Source organism: Ricinus communis, chromosome 7 (genome assembly GCF_019578655.1).
Source record: "Ricinus communis isolate WT05 ecotype wild-type chromosome 7, ASM1957865v1, whole genome shotgun sequence".
NCBI lineage: Eukaryota > Viridiplantae > Streptophyta > Magnoliopsida > Malpighiales > Euphorbiaceae > Ricinus > Ricinus communis.
Genome location: NC_063262.1, coordinates 2,166,510 through 2,185,338, shown reverse-complemented (window position 1 = coordinate 2,185,338; position 18,829 = coordinate 2,166,510). Strand labels below are relative to the sequence as shown.

At 30.3% G+C, this 18,829-nt stretch overlaps 1 protein-coding gene across 2 annotated transcripts; it reads right to left on the bottom strand.

Moving 5' to 3' along the window:
- Positions 1–6,611: 6,611 nt before the first annotated feature.
- Positions 6,612–13,650, bottom strand: LOC8260592 (BEL1-like homeodomain protein 4). 2 transcript variants are annotated; one of them, XM_048376887.1, is made up of 5 exons: positions 13,168–13,650; positions 11,390–12,949; positions 9,791–10,176; positions 9,034–9,094; positions 6,612–7,564 (listed from the first exon to the last, which is right to left on the bottom strand). In XM_048376887.1, exons 2-5 carry the CDS (start codon positions 12,848–12,850, stop codon positions 6,863–6,865), a joined length of 2,610 nt encoding a protein of 869 aa, XP_048232844.1. In that variant the 5' UTR covers positions 12,851–12,949; positions 13,168–13,650; the 3' UTR covers positions 6,612–6,862. The 2 variants fall into 2 exon arrangements, with proteins under 2 accessions (XP_048232844.1, XP_048232845.1); XM_048376888.1 differs by having other exon boundaries at positions 11,390–12,943.
- Positions 13,651–18,829: the final 5,179 nt, after the last annotated feature.

Here is an 18,829-nt window from a genome sequence, read left to right as displayed (position 1 = left end):
GATACTGTAACCATCTCTACAGTGCAAACTTCTTAAAACTTGTCCTTTAAATGCTAGGCTTTACATTGTCCGCAGCTTGTGGGAATTGGGGCAGTTGATTCTGTGTCAATTTATATGTTTAAGGATAATAGGTTACGTTTTTTCTTTTTCCAATTACGGACAATATAAGTAAAAATTCAGCAATATCTATATTTTATTTCACTGATTATACGAACTCTTAAAATATATATATATATATATATATAGGTAAACCTGTTATTACACCGGTGTTGACCCGGTTTTTATTTTTTTCTTTTTGTTTTTTGATAAATAAAATTATATATATGGGCGACGGTTATATAAATGATTGAACGAGTCATTGACGATCCAATCCAATTTGGCCCAAATTCATACCTTCTCTATCCCATCCCCTTTTGCCTTCTGTGCGCCAACTTATAAGGTGGCCCCACTCCACACTATTTAGGCAACGTGGCTCAAGCTGACTTGTAAGCAATCTCTACAAACTGGGCTTTTAAATTCAGGTGATATGGCTCGATTGTACTAATTGAGCCATTACATTATCTGGGCCTCTGAATTTGTTGGCTGGCCATATAAATCTTCTTAGCCCAATTACCTCCTAACACAAGCCCCATATTATTTTTCTATCCGTTTTGACCTATTTTTTAAAGAGGATTTTTTAGAAATATTCTAAAATCAACAATAAAATATCATTTTTACTATATAATTATTTTTCTAAAAATACTGTTTCTTTAATTTTTTTTAATACCGTGTGATTATTTTTTTAGTTTTTGTTTAGTTGTTTTTTAATTTTTTTAATTATTTTTTTGGTTGTTTTACAAAAAAAAATAACTAAAGAAAAATTAAAAAACAATCAAAACTGTATTTCTGATGTTTTCACACAGTAGAAATGAAAACAAAAAAATTACACTGTATTTTTTATAAAAAATAAAAAATATAGATATTTTTGTTATTTTTCTTTTTCTAAAACTAATTTTTTTTTTTCTATCCACGATTTTGATCACAAGAACTTATCAAATTGGTATTAAATTGAATTTATAACCAGAGGATCATGATATGATTATATATGGTTTTTCAGTTCACTAAAAATTATAATTATAATAATAATATAGACACAATTGATGGCATTTTTATAATTTCAATAATGTCAGCTCTTATCATTAGTCACATTTCAGAATTAGTGAAAAAAACAAGTTGAACCTATAAAAATCAGTTTATTTAAATATCAGAAACTCAAAGTATGAGCTAACTATTACTCGAGAAAACTTTGAATATACTAAATTGATATAAAATAAATCACAATCTTCAAAGTGTGAAATGACTAAATTTAAAGGTATTATTGACCTTTTTCTTTATCTTTTTTTTTTAAAAAAAAAATAAAAAAAAATAATAATTAGACAATAGGATTACATTTCAGCCTTTGTAAGTTACATCCACTTTATAAAGAACTAGTTTCTTTCTGTAAGAAGGCAGATGTTTTATTATTAAATGATGTCCCTAACATCAACATGTGGCGTTATACAATGATTTTACAGTAACTGTCGGTGCAATGCCGCTGCTGATGATGATCTATAAGTGATGTTTCTTGTTTAAAGGAGTGGTACAGCTTTGGTAATGTCCTCTTCTATGCTATCTATGGTCTCCCTTTTTCTTTCATATGCCCCACTTGGTCCATTACACATGCAATTTCTTTTGGCTATTCAGCTCAGTCTTATGATAGCTACTCCCGATTTGATGTTTTCAGTATGTTTGTTCCCCATGCATAAGCTTTCTCAAGCAGTCTTATTATCAGGACAATAATGCTCTTCTTCTGGAGACTTTTAACCATTCTTATCCACACCATATATAATGATATGTCTTTGCATGTGAATTAATCACCAGGCTTACTTGGAATAATCGTTACATTATCTCTGTATTAAAAGAATTGTAATCAGATTACCATATGACCTCCAAAAAAGATGGAATCTGTGCTGTTTTTCCCTCTCATTTTCATAAGGCGCTGATAAGCAATTTGAATCCATCATCACCTCCAAGATAGAATATAATATATATGGAAGAAGGAGAAGAAGAAGAAGCATTTAAGCTACTGAAACAACTATAGTACCACATGAGTAATTAAGTATCAAATATATATATTTATATCAAGTTATTGTTTCTACACAACTACTTTTCCTGTTATATCATAATATCATTTTGTCACTGTTCTATTGCCATTACTCATCACACTGAGTAGTACTGTCTACTGAGTCTATCCAACCCCACTTGCACGTGCACACAAATGATGAGCAGAGAGAGAAAGAGAGAAGAAGGAGTAGAAGAAGAAAAACAACACCATTTGTATTTGTTTCTGTCCAAAGTGAGGTAATGTCACACTACTAGCTAGCTTTTGTTATTTTGTCCCTTCTTGTGTTTGTTTCTGCCATTGATGTTCTGTTTCAGATTTGTGTTTTTCTTTTTTTTTGCTTTTTATTTTTCTGGGTACCTAAATCAGCAACTCTATATCTGTTAACAATTATTGTTCCAGTAATTCTTTTTTTTTTTTTAATAAGAAGTAAAAATTCACATGTAATGAATGCTCAAGAAAGTTACTGCACAAATTGATATATAATTTATAGCACCGTCATAACTTCTTAAACATCATATTAAGAGATAATAAATTAGTATGATATGTGTGTATAAACTAAATTAAGTAGCTATATTAGCAGATTCATGATTCAAGTATGAATTGTGTTAATGTGGTATATGCCTCTATCCTATGAAGTTTTATTTTTATTATTATTCTTTTCTTTTTTTTTTTACAAAAATAAATGGGATATAGACATTATGTAAGTGGGGCCTTAATGGGTTTATGATTGAACAGCAGTTGTCTCATACACACACTAATGCAAGGATCTTTGAGCAGAAATTTTCAAGAGGGAAGAACGGTCCTACTCCAATTTTTTATTTTTTATTATTTATTTTTTTTAGGATTAAGAATGTGAATGTGCTCTTAATTAATAGACATATCCAATTGCCGGCCCATGTCTAGGATGTGGGGCCACTGAGCCCACCACTATCATTAAAATTGTGATCTTAAACAACTGTACACCTGTTGGGCTTTATTGCAGTTAATTTCTACGTCAATCCCTGTTGGCCCAAAACAATTTAACAACTTACCATTCTTCAAATTTTGACTTTGAGAGATTTGGTGTGACAGAAATTATTCCAATGTATATCAATCAATAAATATGTGAATAAGAGATGCTATACTTCAGCATTTCTTGAGCTACTTCAGTTATGCCATTTACTTTAGTAAATAAGGATAAACACTACACACTACCTCTGGAATTGTTGTATTTTGCAGGGAATGTTAGTTTGAGCGTGCCACGAGCGCGAGGTACCTAAAATATCAAAAGGTAAGGTTTGATTTTTGAAAATTACATTTATCTGAGGATATCAATCTGGTTGGTTTGGTTTGGTTGTGAATACCTCTTAGCTGCAACAAAAAGGTCCACCTGTAGCTCAGCCCTAGAATGTCCACTGTCTGTACATGTAGCTATATCCACTGGCGACCCTATCCTAACCCTGCATCCAATCAGTGCCATTTAATTTGTCACTGACTAGAGAGGATGGGCCCAAGCCCAAACAAAGAATAACCTCATAATCTCCATTTCCTAATGTGGACCCTACCTTCTTTTATTTTATTTTATTTTTGAAAAAGAAAAAACAGCTTACTGGTTGGTAGATAGTCCTTGGATTGGATCTGAAGTGTACCTTTCAATGTAGAAATTTGAGGGTAGGGGCCCACACCAGAGCTGTGTTGTCCTCTATTGCACATACTTGTTTTGAGGTCCAATTTCCTTTTAATTTTCACTTATTTTTTTCTTTGAGAAATAATAATAAATAACAATGATAATCCTCTTTATCATTTCATACAACATTGTCAGTTTCTTGACATTAAATTTGTAATTTATGTGTCCAAACAAGACAAAGAAACCATACTGGGGTTGTTATCAACCCTATTGATGATGAGTAGCAGTAGGGTTTTGAGCCTATCTCAGCCCAGATGTTTTGAACCTGCTGAGATTATCATAAAATAAATATAAATAAATAAAAAGAGGTCCACTCCCACTAGATAGCAACATTTATAACTCATTTGATGAAAAGGTTTGCAAAATACCCCTTTCTCTAAGTTTATGAAAATTAGCAAAACAAAATCATCAGATTTTAATGGGAGTTTAACTTCCATCCACTCAGGCTTTTGGGTCAATGAAAACCCTAACAGTGACGATAATCTTTACAGTGATGGATGAGAATGCTCTCACATCAAGAAAGTACAGTCAATTTTTTTACATTTTGAACGCAGTGTAGATGTAACTTTCATTCATTCAGGAAGAGTCTTAGCTAAGCACGCTAGGGTTTCATCATTTATTGCTTTTGCACTAAAATTCATCTTTTCAGAATTAATAAAACCCAGTATTTTTTAAAGGAAAAAAATTTAAGATTGACATCAAAATGTATAATCTTTCTTCTGTAACAAACGTCCAGTCATTTTTATTTTGCTTGTTTCTAAGCAAACTTCACCATCAAAGAATGAAAAACCCAATTGAAAATGACATTGCTTGATACTTACATATGTGAAAGTGAAACACTAATCAACTCCAAAAAGGGTTTGTATTTTTCCTAGCAAGATAACTATTTAACTGCTGCAACATCAGTATCATCATATCTAGCTAGCTAGCTAGCTCCCTTCTTCAAAAGATTTTTTTCATAATCTTTTTTGTTTCTTCATTTCAAAAAAAATAACTTCCTAAAAATTCAAAAGAGGACATGATAGTAGCAGCAGAATAACTTGGTAAATCCAAAAATGTAGTAGTTATAGTTCTTGGGTTAGTTACAGTGTTGTAGTGTTTCTAAATTGAAAAGCAACACATTAGGTAAAGAGTACTTGTTGCTTTGTTTATTAATGGTTTGGAATTGAAGGAACCTTCATTTTGCGTTTGTTATCAGGTAACATAACAAAACCCATAACTAGTTCTGCTACTGCTAATTTAATTAATTCTTAGCTTAGCTAGAAACTCAAGAAATAAAAAAAAATAAAAAATAAAAAAAAAGCTATAAGCTTGATGTTAACAATGTCCTCTACCTTCCATCCTCTGATCATCAATTGACAGCTGACTTTGTATTTTTCCAGGCCCTTATACTAAACTCAGCATCTTTACTCAGTCACCTAAACTATTATGTAAAAATCAACATTCATGTGGAAGAAAAGAAAAGTAAAATTGCATTTCAATTCCCTCAAGTGTTAAGTAGATAAGATAGTATTTCCATTTATAGATTTTGTTTCCATCTCATGTATACTGTACTTTTCTAGATCATTGCCCTTTCTAACTTTTGTTTTCACTTGTTTTCTTAGTTCATAATCAATTATAAGATTTTTCCTTTTCAGATTGATCTGTGGTTATAACACATAATTAAGAATATATATCTATGAACTTGTAGTTGCTTTTGAGGTCAATATTTGGATTATTTAAGATGCATATGATAATTGCAAAGAGAGGAAAATGCATATAAATATAGTTTAATGAAAAAAGAACAATACTCGGGGATTTCTTTTTTATAAGATCAGTAATTTTTGTTTATTTCAATTTGATGTGGTTCGAAACTCACCAATATTAAAACTTTCATATTTAATGCTAAACCAAAAAAAAAAAAAAAAAGAATTATTTAAAGAGAGAGTGTTAAGAGACTCAATACAATAATCTAAAATCTTTTTGAGTTTAAGAATAAAATTTAATATTTTATTTTTATGTGCTCAATCATATTTCTTATAGAAAATAAAAATTATTATCTCTTAATATCTTATATAAATAGATACACACTCCATGATTGATTAAATAATCCAATACTTAGTCATCATTTTTCTTATTATGAATGTATGAGCAAGATTCGACTTCAGTTGGGGAGTATTTAGGGTCTCATATAAAAATGCGATTCCATCTAAGTATTTAACCTTATAGATAAGGATAGAATAAGGTTGTTTAAATTGCAGAAAGAGACAAGTTCAAGTATAAGAAAGATGGCAAGTTGATATGCCCCTGAAATTGAAAGTTCACCATCTATTTATAGTTCTTATATTATATTTTATAACAAGTATAATTCTGGAAAGATTTTCTTTACTCAGTGATACTCACATTAGCCATAATAATAGATTAACAATCCGTCTCTAGGAGGTTTTGTCGTTATCAAAACTAAGGAAATAATAGAAAAATTAATTTGGCTATTCTTTCTGTATTACATTTAATTATTGGATAAGTGACATATATTTAAAGGATGAAAAAATAATCCCTTTTTTAAATTATATGACTATTATATATGTGTCACTTATCTAATCATTTATTTGAATGTAATATATACATTCACAAGAGATTTAATAATAATATTGTGCTCCAAAATAATAATAATAATAATATCTAAAATAACAGTCATATAGTATAGCAATTCTCATTTCATATTTCAGAAGTAAGCGGCTGATAAATCAATTTCCATCGATAATTCTCAAAATATAAGAATCCATGTTATTCTAGCCAACTTCAAGGTACAACAACCTTATAAATACATAAATAAAAAGCAAAAATATATATGCAAAAACAATATCTACTATACAATTACAATAGAATCCATGCAGCTAACTAACTTATAACATATGCTACTTTTCTCCATTATGTATTTTCTCCTTCTTGATAGAATTGAAAGTGGTAAAAAGAAAAAAGAAAAAAAAAAAGACAGAAAAATGAAAATAAATATTTTCTTAAAAGGTGCTATATAAAATTTTTTATATATAAAAAAAAAAGATTGAAATAAATTAACAGTTGCCAAAGTCTCTAACAGAGAAAGCAGAAGCAGTATTCTTCTCTGGCATGTTTCCGGCATGGCGTAGCCCTAGAGTTAGCGATACATCTCCAGCAGCGGCAGTTGTGGTCCCAAACCTTATAAGTGTTGACCCAATATGATCAGCTCCTGCTGCACTGCCAGTGGTCCCATAATCACCAGTAACTATGCTGCCACGGCGACATATGTCATCGGCCAAGTCATGGAAAGGCTGATGGCCATGAGGAGATGCTAGGGGAGGCGCCACCATCTCCGTGGTGGTAGTATTTATGGTGGGAGTAATAATGGTGGTGGAAGTAGTGTTGGTTGCTTGGTTTTCCGAGAAACATTGTCTATTCATTGCAAGAAGATGTGAAGGGTCGTTTTCATTGCCAATATCGGATCTCTTGCTTGCTGCTGATGCTGGTGTTGGTGTGTTTGATTTTGGTGTTGTTATGGTGGGAGATGAAGATGCTGTGGGTGTAGTACTAGTATTAGTATTTGTAGTAGTAGGCGTTGATGTCTGTGCAAGCTGCCCACTAGTATTGTTATTATTATTATTATTGTTGCTGCTGCTGTTTTGCTTGCTTTGATGTCCTCTATCTTCACCATCTTCATCTTTTGATTCTTGTTGATACATCTCTTCCACCATTGGTTTCCACAACCGCACCCTGGCATTAATGAACCAATTTGAAACCTGCACACACACATACAGATTAATACATTAATTCCATCATCATATTGTATAATAAAATATCCAGAAGTCTATGAATAAATTATATAAGTTAAAACTAGAATGTAATAACAATATCATCAGATTATCCAACCCTATATACCCATTAAAATAAAAGTTCAGGAATAGAGTGGTTTACTCAAAATGCAAGAAGTCGATCGGGAGTTCAGCTCTTAACATTTCCATTTTTTCATTCAGAAATTCTCAAATTCCAAAAAGAAACACTTATGCAACTCTATAATAAATATCTAGTGATTTGAATCATAATCTAAGAAAAATCTAAAACAGCATGAGAAATTATCAAAACAAAAGAATAAGGGATTACTTTTGCCATGTCTGTATGTATGATGATAATAATAATTGCGAAATGCAAGTGTAAGTGTAGCCGCGGAAACTCATGGGTGGAGTTATCCAAAGACAACTCAAAAGTTATCACAGTGAGGGCACTCTATTAAATGTGCAACAGTGACTGACTCTTCTTCTTTTTCTTTACGAAAAAAAAAATCATAATAATAATCACTGAGTTATATATATTACAAAAGATAAATACATAGGAATAGGTCTCGCAGCAAATCAGTCTTGCATTTTAACTTTTCTCATGCAAAGTATTTAGGTGACAGAAAACTTTTATAACACATTATTCACGTTTATGATGTCAATAATTATAGTAATTATTCTAATAAAAACACAAAAATACTTCTGACCTTCATTATTAATAAATCTAATAAAAAGATGTGAAAACAAAGGGCTTAAATATACTGATAAGCATGAGATGCAACTGCATGAAAATGTAATGGAGAATTAAGAGACTAAGGGAACAGAAAGAAGCCATTTTTCAAGGGTAAAAAAGAATAAACAAAATGGGAAGATGGGAAGATTTCGATCCCGAGATAAAAACAATAATTAAAAAAAAAAAAAAAAGATTTATCGACTGTCATAATAGTTCTTTCTCGTGTGGTTGGATAGTGCCATTTTGATGAGAGAGATAGAAAGAGAAAGAGAATCAACGCTGCAAACTTTCATGTCTCATCTATTGTGTACTTGCCTCTGGTCTTAAATATATATGTCTGAGGAGTTTGCTTCACTGTTTCAGTATTTATGTCTATTTCAGAATCTATGCCCCAGTATTTACAAAAAAGAATCCAAAGAGAAAAACAGGAGAAATTTTCTTCTTTTTTTTTTGTAAAAAAATTGAAACATTATAGTAAAATATTTTGTCTCTTTTTTCTCTAACAGAAAGACAATAAAACCAGAGAAAGAAAACCCAAATCCATGCAAGTTTCTACTGAACCTGCTGATGGTCTATCTTCTATTGAATTTCTATCTGTCTTTCTCTTTCTTACTTTAATTCTTGCTATGAATACAAAATTTTTCACGGTTTTGTTTAAGAAGCGGAAAAGGGTATAATATAGAGAGAGAAGATCTCAACTAACCTGATTTCTTGATAAACCAGTCTGTCGAGCCAACAGGTGCTTATCTGCATCGCTTGGATACCTGAGAAAGAGACCAGAAAATGACATCAGAGAGACCTTACCTAAATTGTATAAAGAGACACACAAAACTCTATTATGTGCCCTTTAGATGGGATTTAACCTTTCTTTCTTCCCTTTCTCTGCATGGGCGTGAGAATCTAAGAGAGAAAGAAAGAAAAGAAAGATGAACAGTAGCTGCAAGCTGCAGCAGACAGAGAGCAGCAGTAGCTATAGGGATAGTATAGTAACATAACTTTTAATTTTTAATTTTTTTTGGGTTTTAAACACAGAGGAGAAGGACAAAGAAAAGGTGGCCAGTTAAATTACACTTCAATAAAGTTTGTTTTTTTCCCACTAACTAATTTTTGGGTCTGCAAATTGACCGTGTATTTTCCTTTGATCTATTATGTATATCAATGGAATTAAGTAAAGCAAAAGGAAGCAGCTTTCAACTGACAAACAACAATCAAAGCATTGATGTTTCTTTAATCACTGTTTGTATGAAAAAGAAAAGGGGGCAACTCGGATCTTGTGTATGCAAGCAATCCAGTTAACTAATTATATAAAGTATAATTATTATGTCATCTAGTAAAAGAAACTGTAATGATCATTAACTGTTCTGATTTCTTTTTATATGTAATATATTATATAGAAAGTAAATTTTCTTGATTATTAATCTTTATATGCATATAATAAGTAACTGAAGGTAGTAACGTACGGGTGTAGAAAATGCTCAAAAAGCCAGGCTCTCAAAATGTTGACAGATCGTTCAGGAAGACCTCTTTGTGGTCTCCAAGCTTCTTGTTCCATCATACCCATTTGATGAAAGGCTCTTTGTTGTCTTAAACTTTGTTCTAGTAACCTTAATCTCGGTGTTTCTCCTTTTGTTATACCTGATGTTCCTGCTCCATCTTTTTCTCCAAGTAGTTCGCAACTATGCTTCAATTGTGCTCCTATTGCATCCTTTAGACATCTAAAATGCCTTGACATTGCCTTCTGTGCTAGGGAAGTGTATGGGACTGCTGCCCCAAACCCCATTACTAGATCAAATGAGTTTACTACCATTTGCATTTGTTCACAGTAATGGTTGTATCTTCTATCCACCTGCAATAAATTTGTCGACCACATGAATAATTAGTAGTGGAGTTCTTTCAATTCATGGTAGCATGTACTTAATTTGAGGATGAATGTTATGCAGAGGAAAAAAATAAAGAAATAAAGGAAAAGATACAAAATGAATGTGATAGGAGTAGTCTCCTAGCTATATTTGTTACATTAAAATAGAATTGGGAAAAATAAAAGATCATAGGACTGTGATGTGATATATGATATGATATGATTTTCGTGAATGAAATGAAAGGAGAATAGAAGGGGAAAGAAGTTGCACAAATTCCTCTTTCAGAAACTCATGACACCCAAAATAATTTCTGATAGGATTTTGTTGCTCTTAAAAGAAACTAAATGCAGGAAAAGAAGAAAAGAATTAAATGCTGAGGAGCAAAGACTGGTACACTGAAATGATTGTTAATACTATTATCACCATGGAATATCCTTATGTTTCTTTCATCACTCACTCTCTCTTCCTATCAATCTATGCCCAATACAGCCATTTGACAGACTTGCTTGTGTTCTGTGTGTGTAGTGCATAAACAAAATCAAAAAAGAAAATAAAAAAGAGAGAAGGAAAGAAATAATTCTTTTTTCTTTTTTACTAAATCTTTAAGAGAAGTTAGCTTCTTAGTAAATTTCCTACGTAATATATTGTGGTGGCTTACTGGTCATGTTCCCAATCAGGAGAAACGTCGATTCTTTAGCTGCTAGAGAGGCATATACCTCTAAATAGTACTCTTTCATGTTTTCACCAAATGAAAAAGAAAATCCAAAGTACCTTAAAACAGCACCCACCAATCCAATCAAATCAAAGATACAAACTTTATTTTTATTTTTGTCTTAGAAAAGATAATTAATTAAAGAAATGACTGATGACTAATCCAATTCTACCAACTAGATCCTATGCAACCCTATTGCACCAGCCGGCTTTCTTTTCTTTGTTTTCTTTTTTCCTTCTATTGGGTCTTAAAATAATTAATCAAAGAAAGTACTCACCAATTTGAATCAAAATAATAATTGAATTATGTCTTAAAAATAATTGATCAAAGAAAACAAGCTAAGTACTCACTAACTTGAATGAAATTAATAATTGAATGATTAAGTAAATTAGTAAACCAATTAAAAAGATTGGGTCTTTTGATGACTCTTGAGGGAGAGAGAAGGTAGGAGAAAATAAAAGGAAAAAAGAGAGAGAGAGATTACATGCCTCATCAAGCATGGATAAAAGTTTGACCTTCCTTCTTTGGTGCTCAATCCTATCACTAGCTGATAAAGGAGGGAAATCTTTTGTTGAAGAAGAAGAACCACCGCCTCCACCTCCGCCGCTACCGCCACCACTACTGTTGCCGCCGGGATTATTAGAACTAGGGTTTGTGCTTTGTCTACTAAATTTATTCTTCTTGAATTGACCCCTTCCAACACTACAGAATTCTTCTAATAATTCTTGAGCAGCTTTGATATACTTAGAATTTCTTAAAACATTTACCACTCCTAATGAAGATCCATACCCAACATGAACTTGATGGTTTTGTCCAACTCCAACCCCTCCTGGTTGTAAATGTAGTGCTGCCTGATGCTGACCGCTTAAATTCTTGTAATATGGAGCGGAAGATGAACCACTGCCTCCTGTTTGATGGTTATAATACAACAATCCACCTTCTCCCATCCTTAATTCTTCAGCTTTTACTGCCTCTAGATGTTGTAAAGATGATGATAATGACAGAGAAAGTCCTTGTCCTTCAACAATACTGGCAATCTCAGTTGGGTTATTGAGTTGAGTAACAGAAGCACTAGTGTTGTTAGCTCCTTGATGAGAACTATCAGGAACCCAGGTGAATTGTGGATGAGATATTTGATCACTATTAGTAGCTCCATAATTACCTCCAGGACCAGAGACAGTAAACCCTTGAAGAGAAGTAGATGGGTTTGGAAGTAACATGTGAAGTGTAGAAGAAGTTGCAGCAGGAGCAGGAGATGGCGATCTTGGCTGTGGATTCATGAGAAAAAGCTGCATGGCAGCTGCAGGATCTGCATTAATACCTGAAATCTGATGATGGTTGTTATGGTGTTGATGATGATGATTCTTTGAATCGCCTAAAGGACCCAAACCACCTATTACAATCCCTTGTCTGCTGCTGCTGTTGAACCATTCGTTGTTGCTTGTTACTGTCTGCTGTTGTTGCTGCTGCGGCTGCAGCTGCCGCGGCTGCTGCGTCCGGTGGTAATTCGACTGCAAAGGCTGGTCCAACAATTCAGCAGGTCCTCCAGGAGGGAAATTGAACATTTCTGATAACATACCCGCAGTTTCATAGACCGGAAGGCCACCGGATTCTTCTTCTTCAATACCAACTAATGGACCTGTTGGTGGTGGTGGCTCATAACCTCTAAGTTTATCTCTTCGGATCTGTTGAGCTAAGTGGTGCTGCTGTTGCTGATGATGTTCTTGATGAGCTAGTGCTTGCGATGATGGTCTCTCGAAGCCATTCGAAGAGAAAGCAAAGATGCCTGCAGCAGCTTGATGGTAATCTTGGGACATAGAAGAAGAATAAGAAGCAGAATAATGATCACCTGAATTACACTCGTTGCTGTGTACTTGGACTAATGGACCAATATTAACTGTATGATAATTCTTGGAGTGAGAAAGAATCGGTGGTGTTGCTATTCCCATATCAATATCTCGATACCGATGATCATCATCTTTTGTTATTATATATTTCCAATCACCACCTCAACTTCTTTCCTTTTTGGCTCCTCTTCAATTCTGCAGCTACATATGGATAGGTTAGACACAAGCAAACCAAGAAAGAAACAAAGAAATAGAGAGACAGAGAGAGAGAGGACTACAAGAGTATCAAACGGGTCTTTTTTCAGTAACTTTTCTTTTCTTGATTACATATATATTATAAACTAAACCCTTTATCATTTTCAGGTTCATACATCATCTAACATTTATATCTATATTTATATTTATATATATACACGTACCTCTTGAAGTTGCAGAATATGAAAAGATGTAAAGCTCTCAGCCATCGTTTTCTTTTCTGTAGAATTGAAAGCTTCTGAGAATTTCTTTCTTTCTTTCTTTCTTTTCTATATCTCCTATGTGTTGTCTCTCTGTCTGTCGTCTCTTTCTTTCTCTTTCTCTCCTTTTCTTCTTCCTCTTTGCTGCTTCTTTGCAGCACTTACTTAGTGTGTGTCTTTTTTTTTTTTTTCTCTCTTTTGTATTTGCAATAATAATCAACTCTTGCAGAAAAGAAAAGAAAGGTGAAGTGAAGTTTTAACAATAATTATTTTCTAAAGAGAAAAAAAAAAAAGAATTAAAGAGTGGTGGTTTATAAGGAGACTGATATCTGTCCCAAAGAAAATTCAGCCCCAAAGAAAGAGGAGAAACAAAAGTAAAAGAATAAAAGAAAAAAAAAAAAAAAAGCAAGAAAGAGAGAAGAGGTCGCTATTGTTTCTTTCTTGTTCTTGCTTCACCTCTCTATTCTTTATGGTATTTATTTTATTTTATTTTGACAACAACAAAAGAAAATATATTAATCACTAAGAAAAAGAGAAAACAAAGACTTGAGATACAATTTATTAATTTTATGGAAATTTATAATTACTAAAATACCCTTATATATGGATGCTCAGATTTTTCAAATCAGAACAAGTATCTAAACTGACATTTTCAAAGAAAATAAATAATTATGTGAACAAACAGTCGAATTTCTTGTAATATTTTTTATCTAATTAATTTAGTGAAGTTAATTTTCTTGCAAGAAATAAGATTTTATTACTGTTATCAAATGTCTTTTTTTTTTTTTTAATTTAATCAGAAATGAATTCAAATTGCTGTTTGGAAATGTCGGCTATTATCGTCATTTTGTTTACGTCCTTTGGAAACCAACGCAAACTACGGAATAAAATAAAGATAAGGTCAGTACACGGTCATCTCAATGATCCAAACTACCACCATCCTCTTGATTTGATTTTTATGACCAAATTGCCCTACCTAATAATTCATCCTACCTATCATTGCTGCTTAGTTAGTGAAGGCATTTTCGTCATTTAAAATCAGCATTTTTTGGTGCATTAATAACATACCAGATTAAGCTCTCTAGATAGGTATAAGCATAGTGAGAGAAGAAGAAAGGCAATAAAAAAAAATGTTGAAGAAAGGCTAATAAGGGAGTTACCTGATTGATTACCCATTTATTTGGAATTTTATGCATTATATTTCTGTTTATATATTAAATCTGTAAATAAATAATAGATATTTATTTGATATACTTTAATTATTTAATATTAAAAATATAAAATATTCATTTGCCTATTTAATAATAATTTAGGAATTTTATGGGTTGTAACTTTTTGTTTATTTTATACTAATATTTAAATAGCTACATTTTATTATAGAAGCTGTCTAATATATATATGTATGTATATAGGTTTTCTAAAAAAAGAAAAGGAGAAGAAGAGCAAAAAGAAATCTATTTCAATCTATCTTAAATTTACTTTTAGTTTTTATTTATGAATAAAGAAGAAAGCTTACACGCAAGAGACGAGTGGCACGTGCGAAGGAGAAGAGGTTAGGTCAGGTTATTGTGTGGATGTGAAAAGCACATATAACCGCTTTATGGTTCGGCAATGTGGCAAGTTTGATAACCCATTTAGGGTCATTATTTGGTGTCGACATATGACACCCCTGTCATAATTCTAACTATTACATTTATTTTTTTAAATCTTAATTATTATATTTTATTTATTTAAATAACCTGTAATCTACTAAAAAAAATTTTAATATGCTTTTAAAATATTAATTTTAAGAGAATATTATTTTTTAAATATTATCATTAACAAAATTTAATATTTATTTTTTAAAATATTATTAATTAATAAAATATTTTAAATTAATTGTAAAACCAATGAACAATTTTTTTCACCGACTTCATTTATTTATTTTTTATTTTAAAGATTGACTAGCATATTTTTAATATGAAAATTTTGTTCTCATGTCTTATATTATGCAGAATTTACTTCTCATTTTATCAAATACTTTAAATAAATTATTTATTATATTTGTTATATATATTTAACAAATTGATATAATATATATTTGATACTAATTATAATATTAAAATGTATTAACTATTTATTGTCTCATTATTATTATAAGCATACAAATTTTATGTTAAAGATTAAGAATGTATTACCCATATGAAAAAACAAATATGCAAAGTTACATTAAGTTTAAATTTGAATTATATTTTAGAATTTAATATGTTAAAATATAATAAAAATTATATTTTAAAAAATTATATTATTCATCAATCATCAATCTTTAACCATATATTATTAGCAAAGACTAAATTAGACAAAACTAAAATTAATAATACTGAATCAAATTATCTAAAAACTTCAAATTTAATAAAATAGATCATATATTTTTTTATTTTATTCTGACTAATTTTTGTGTTAGACTAGTCTTATATTTTGAAATTAAATGTGAAAATAAATTGTCTAAAATTTTGACATTTAGTAAATTTAAAATTATATATTAACAACAAATAAATGATAAGTGATTTAGTTAAATTTATTGAAGATATTCATGTTTATATTTTGTCTTATAAGAATCTATGCACATACTAAGCTTTTGAATAGTAATAAGTAATATTTAAATAATCATTTATCTTGTAAGCCCAAAAATAGTTTATAAAAAAATTATCAAAATAATAATAGGACATATATAAGGTTAAACTATGAATATTTAATGCTAAAATTATATTACATAATAGTTTTAGAAAAATGATTGTTATTCATTGGATGAGTGTGATATTAGATTTTATATAAATATCTTGATTTATTTGAAATATTATCTAATGTAATATTGGATACTATTTTATGAAGCTTTTTTTTAAAAAAAGATTAAGAAACTTTATTAGTGGTATATCTGTTAGTAAAGCCTAAAAATTATATATTAAAAAAGAAATTTGGTTTGATTACAGGATGCAAATTGATAAAATTGGTTAGATTTTTTTAAAATAAATTTATAATAAAATAAAAAGAAAAGAATAGTGGAAGAAAGTACAGGAATTTGAAAATAAGGAGAAGGGAAAATTTTACAAAAGAACAAATCCATTTTGTTGTGATGCGGGCAGGTTTTCTTTAATTTTGAAAAGTTTGTTGAAGTTTTTTTGCTTTAGAAATTTGAACACAAAAAATGCTTAATTTTAATACACTAGCTATTAAGTATTTATAGCAAAGAATGAAAACAAATAACAAATCTTCATCAAAATGTTTAAACAAATTGTTTAATGTAAATATTTAAACTTTCAATAAGATTATAATATTTCGTCCGCATGACTGCATAAAAATATTTATTTTAAAATGTGAATAAATATAAACCAATTTATACTTTATAGTGAATTTTAATTAATTAATGAAGTGACTAAAAAGATTGAGCTTTGATTGATTCTCTTATTATTTAAATTCTTTTTATTTAAAAGTCTTTGAATTTACCCTAATAATTAATATTTATAAATAAACTAATTAAGAAATCATTGTTATTTATTTATTTTATTATAAAAATAAGTCATGATTAGTTAAAAAGCCCACTAAATATGAAAATTTTCAATCCCCAATTCTCAAAATAAAGCTATATAAAAACACAATTCCACCCTTGTAATTTGAGAGAGTGGGGTCACTTTCTTTCAAATTAATTAATCATCTTTTGGAACTAATCTTTTTGGGTTAAATTTTTATTTATTTTTCATTTAGTTAAATATCCATCTCCGGCATGCACTTTCGTATTTGGTACCAAAAGCAACAAGATATACACTTTCTTTTAATGTAAAAACAAGTAGGCAAGCTCGCAAATTTCCCATGTGAGGGTACTCTTTCATCTGTGTCTGTATATACAATTACAATTACATATCCGTCTTTGGACATCTACTTTAATTTCTTTAAAGCTAATCCCCATTTTCTTTTATTTATCTATCTTTTATGAAAGTCTTCCACAAAACTTGGAGCCCAACTCCCAAAGCCTCCATACGATCATTTTATGAGATTGAAAGGATGAAAAGAGAGAGACAATAAGGAGACAATTAATCATTGAACCAAATATTAATATCTTTGCCTTAATGGCCCAAACAAATCATCAAATAATTAGAGAAGAATTAACTACATGTCATAGAGGATAGAGCTTTAGTACTATGTTTGAAGGGTTTCCTTTTATCTTTCTTTTTAATTTTGTATTTTTATTTTTTGCTTTGTTGTTGAAGAAATAGGCATCTTTATTTCCTGCATGCAATAACCCAAACTAGGTAGCAGACTAGATTATCTTTTCAAGCTGAGGCTGAGATGTTATATACCCTTCTAATTATTGGGTACATGGTATAGTTTTGCAAGCTATCCTTTTCCATATTTCGATTTGCATTATAAGCTTTTATATGTCTGCCAATAGTGAGAAAATAATGGATGGAAATCAAAAGGATTTGATCAAAGAGTGACAAGAATCTTCCATTTGGATTTTTGTCAGTAATAACAGTCACTATAAGAAATTAAATTATTGAAATTTTTTATGTATTACTGAGTGAATATATATATAAAAAATATATATATATAAATATTTTATATTTTAATATTGAATAATTAATATATTTTATTATTTAAAACTAATATAAATTATTTATTAACTTGATGCATAAATAGAGGTATATGTGCTTCAAGTAGTTGTAAAAAAATGCATTGCAGTAATTAAATCTCTAAAAGCATCATTGGCAATATTTTGTTTGTATGTTTTTTTTATTAAATTATAAATAAATAACTTTTTATTTTAATTTATCTTAAGATATTTTTCATTTTACTTTTTATAAATTTTTTATTGATAAAGTAAAAGAAGAAATAAATAAATAAAAAGAGTAACTCTAAATAAAAATAATAAAATATATTTAAAAATCACTTTTTTTTCTTTTTAATTCATTTCAGAAAAAAATGATAAATTAGAAAATATAAGGTAAGTCTAATTTTTAAATATGCTTCAAATAGTAAAAAAGAGCATAATTTAAGAGATTACCTAAATGCCCTATCATATCATTTAATTTCAAAAAGTCATAATTGTTTGGAATGCATAATATATCCCTGGGCTTGTTTGGTTGCTCAGAAACGGCTGGGAAAAGGAATTAAGAATTAAGAAAGAAAATGTAAAGACTGAACCATTAAGCCAATAGACGGTGACAATATGAGAATTGTGGTACACAGTGCAATTCAGATAGCACAGGGAAGATTAAAAAGCACTTTCTTCCCCAACTGCAAACCGGATTGATAGCTGACAGGGTAACCTTCACCTTCCTTCCTTCCTTCCTTCTAACCATTTGTCCTCTTTTGGGTCATTAGTCACGTGAATCCCACCCTCCCCTCTCCCTCCCTATTATTATGTTGCCACTTTTATCATTCATCAAATCTAATTATCTCATCTGCCCATCACGTGCCCAAGTCGGCTCTGCGCACGTGTCCCTTTATAATTTTAATTTCTTTTTTTTTTTTATGAATCTGCTGCAGCCACCACTACTGGCTACTAGATTATAAAATTAAAAAATAAATAAAGGCAAAAGTAATTAACCCTCTTGATGATGTGCATGCCCAAATAATTTGATGTTCACGC

What these genes read in the sequence shown, in the direction of transcription:
- LOC8260592 (XM_048376887.1), bottom strand. Translation starts at nt 12,850, where the DNA reads ATGGGAATAGCAACACCACCGATTCTTTCTCACTCCAAGAATTATCAT. An exon ending in TTTTATCCATGCTTGATGAG is followed by an intron (nt 10,177 to 11,389) that starts GCATGTAATCTC and finishes AATTTATTGCAG; the next exon opens with GTGGATAGAAGATACAACCA. An exon ending in CTGGTTTATCAAGAAATCAG is followed by an intron (nt 7,565 to 9,033) that starts GTTAGTTGAGAT and finishes GTGTGTGTGCAG; the next exon opens with GTTTCAAATTGGTTCATTAA.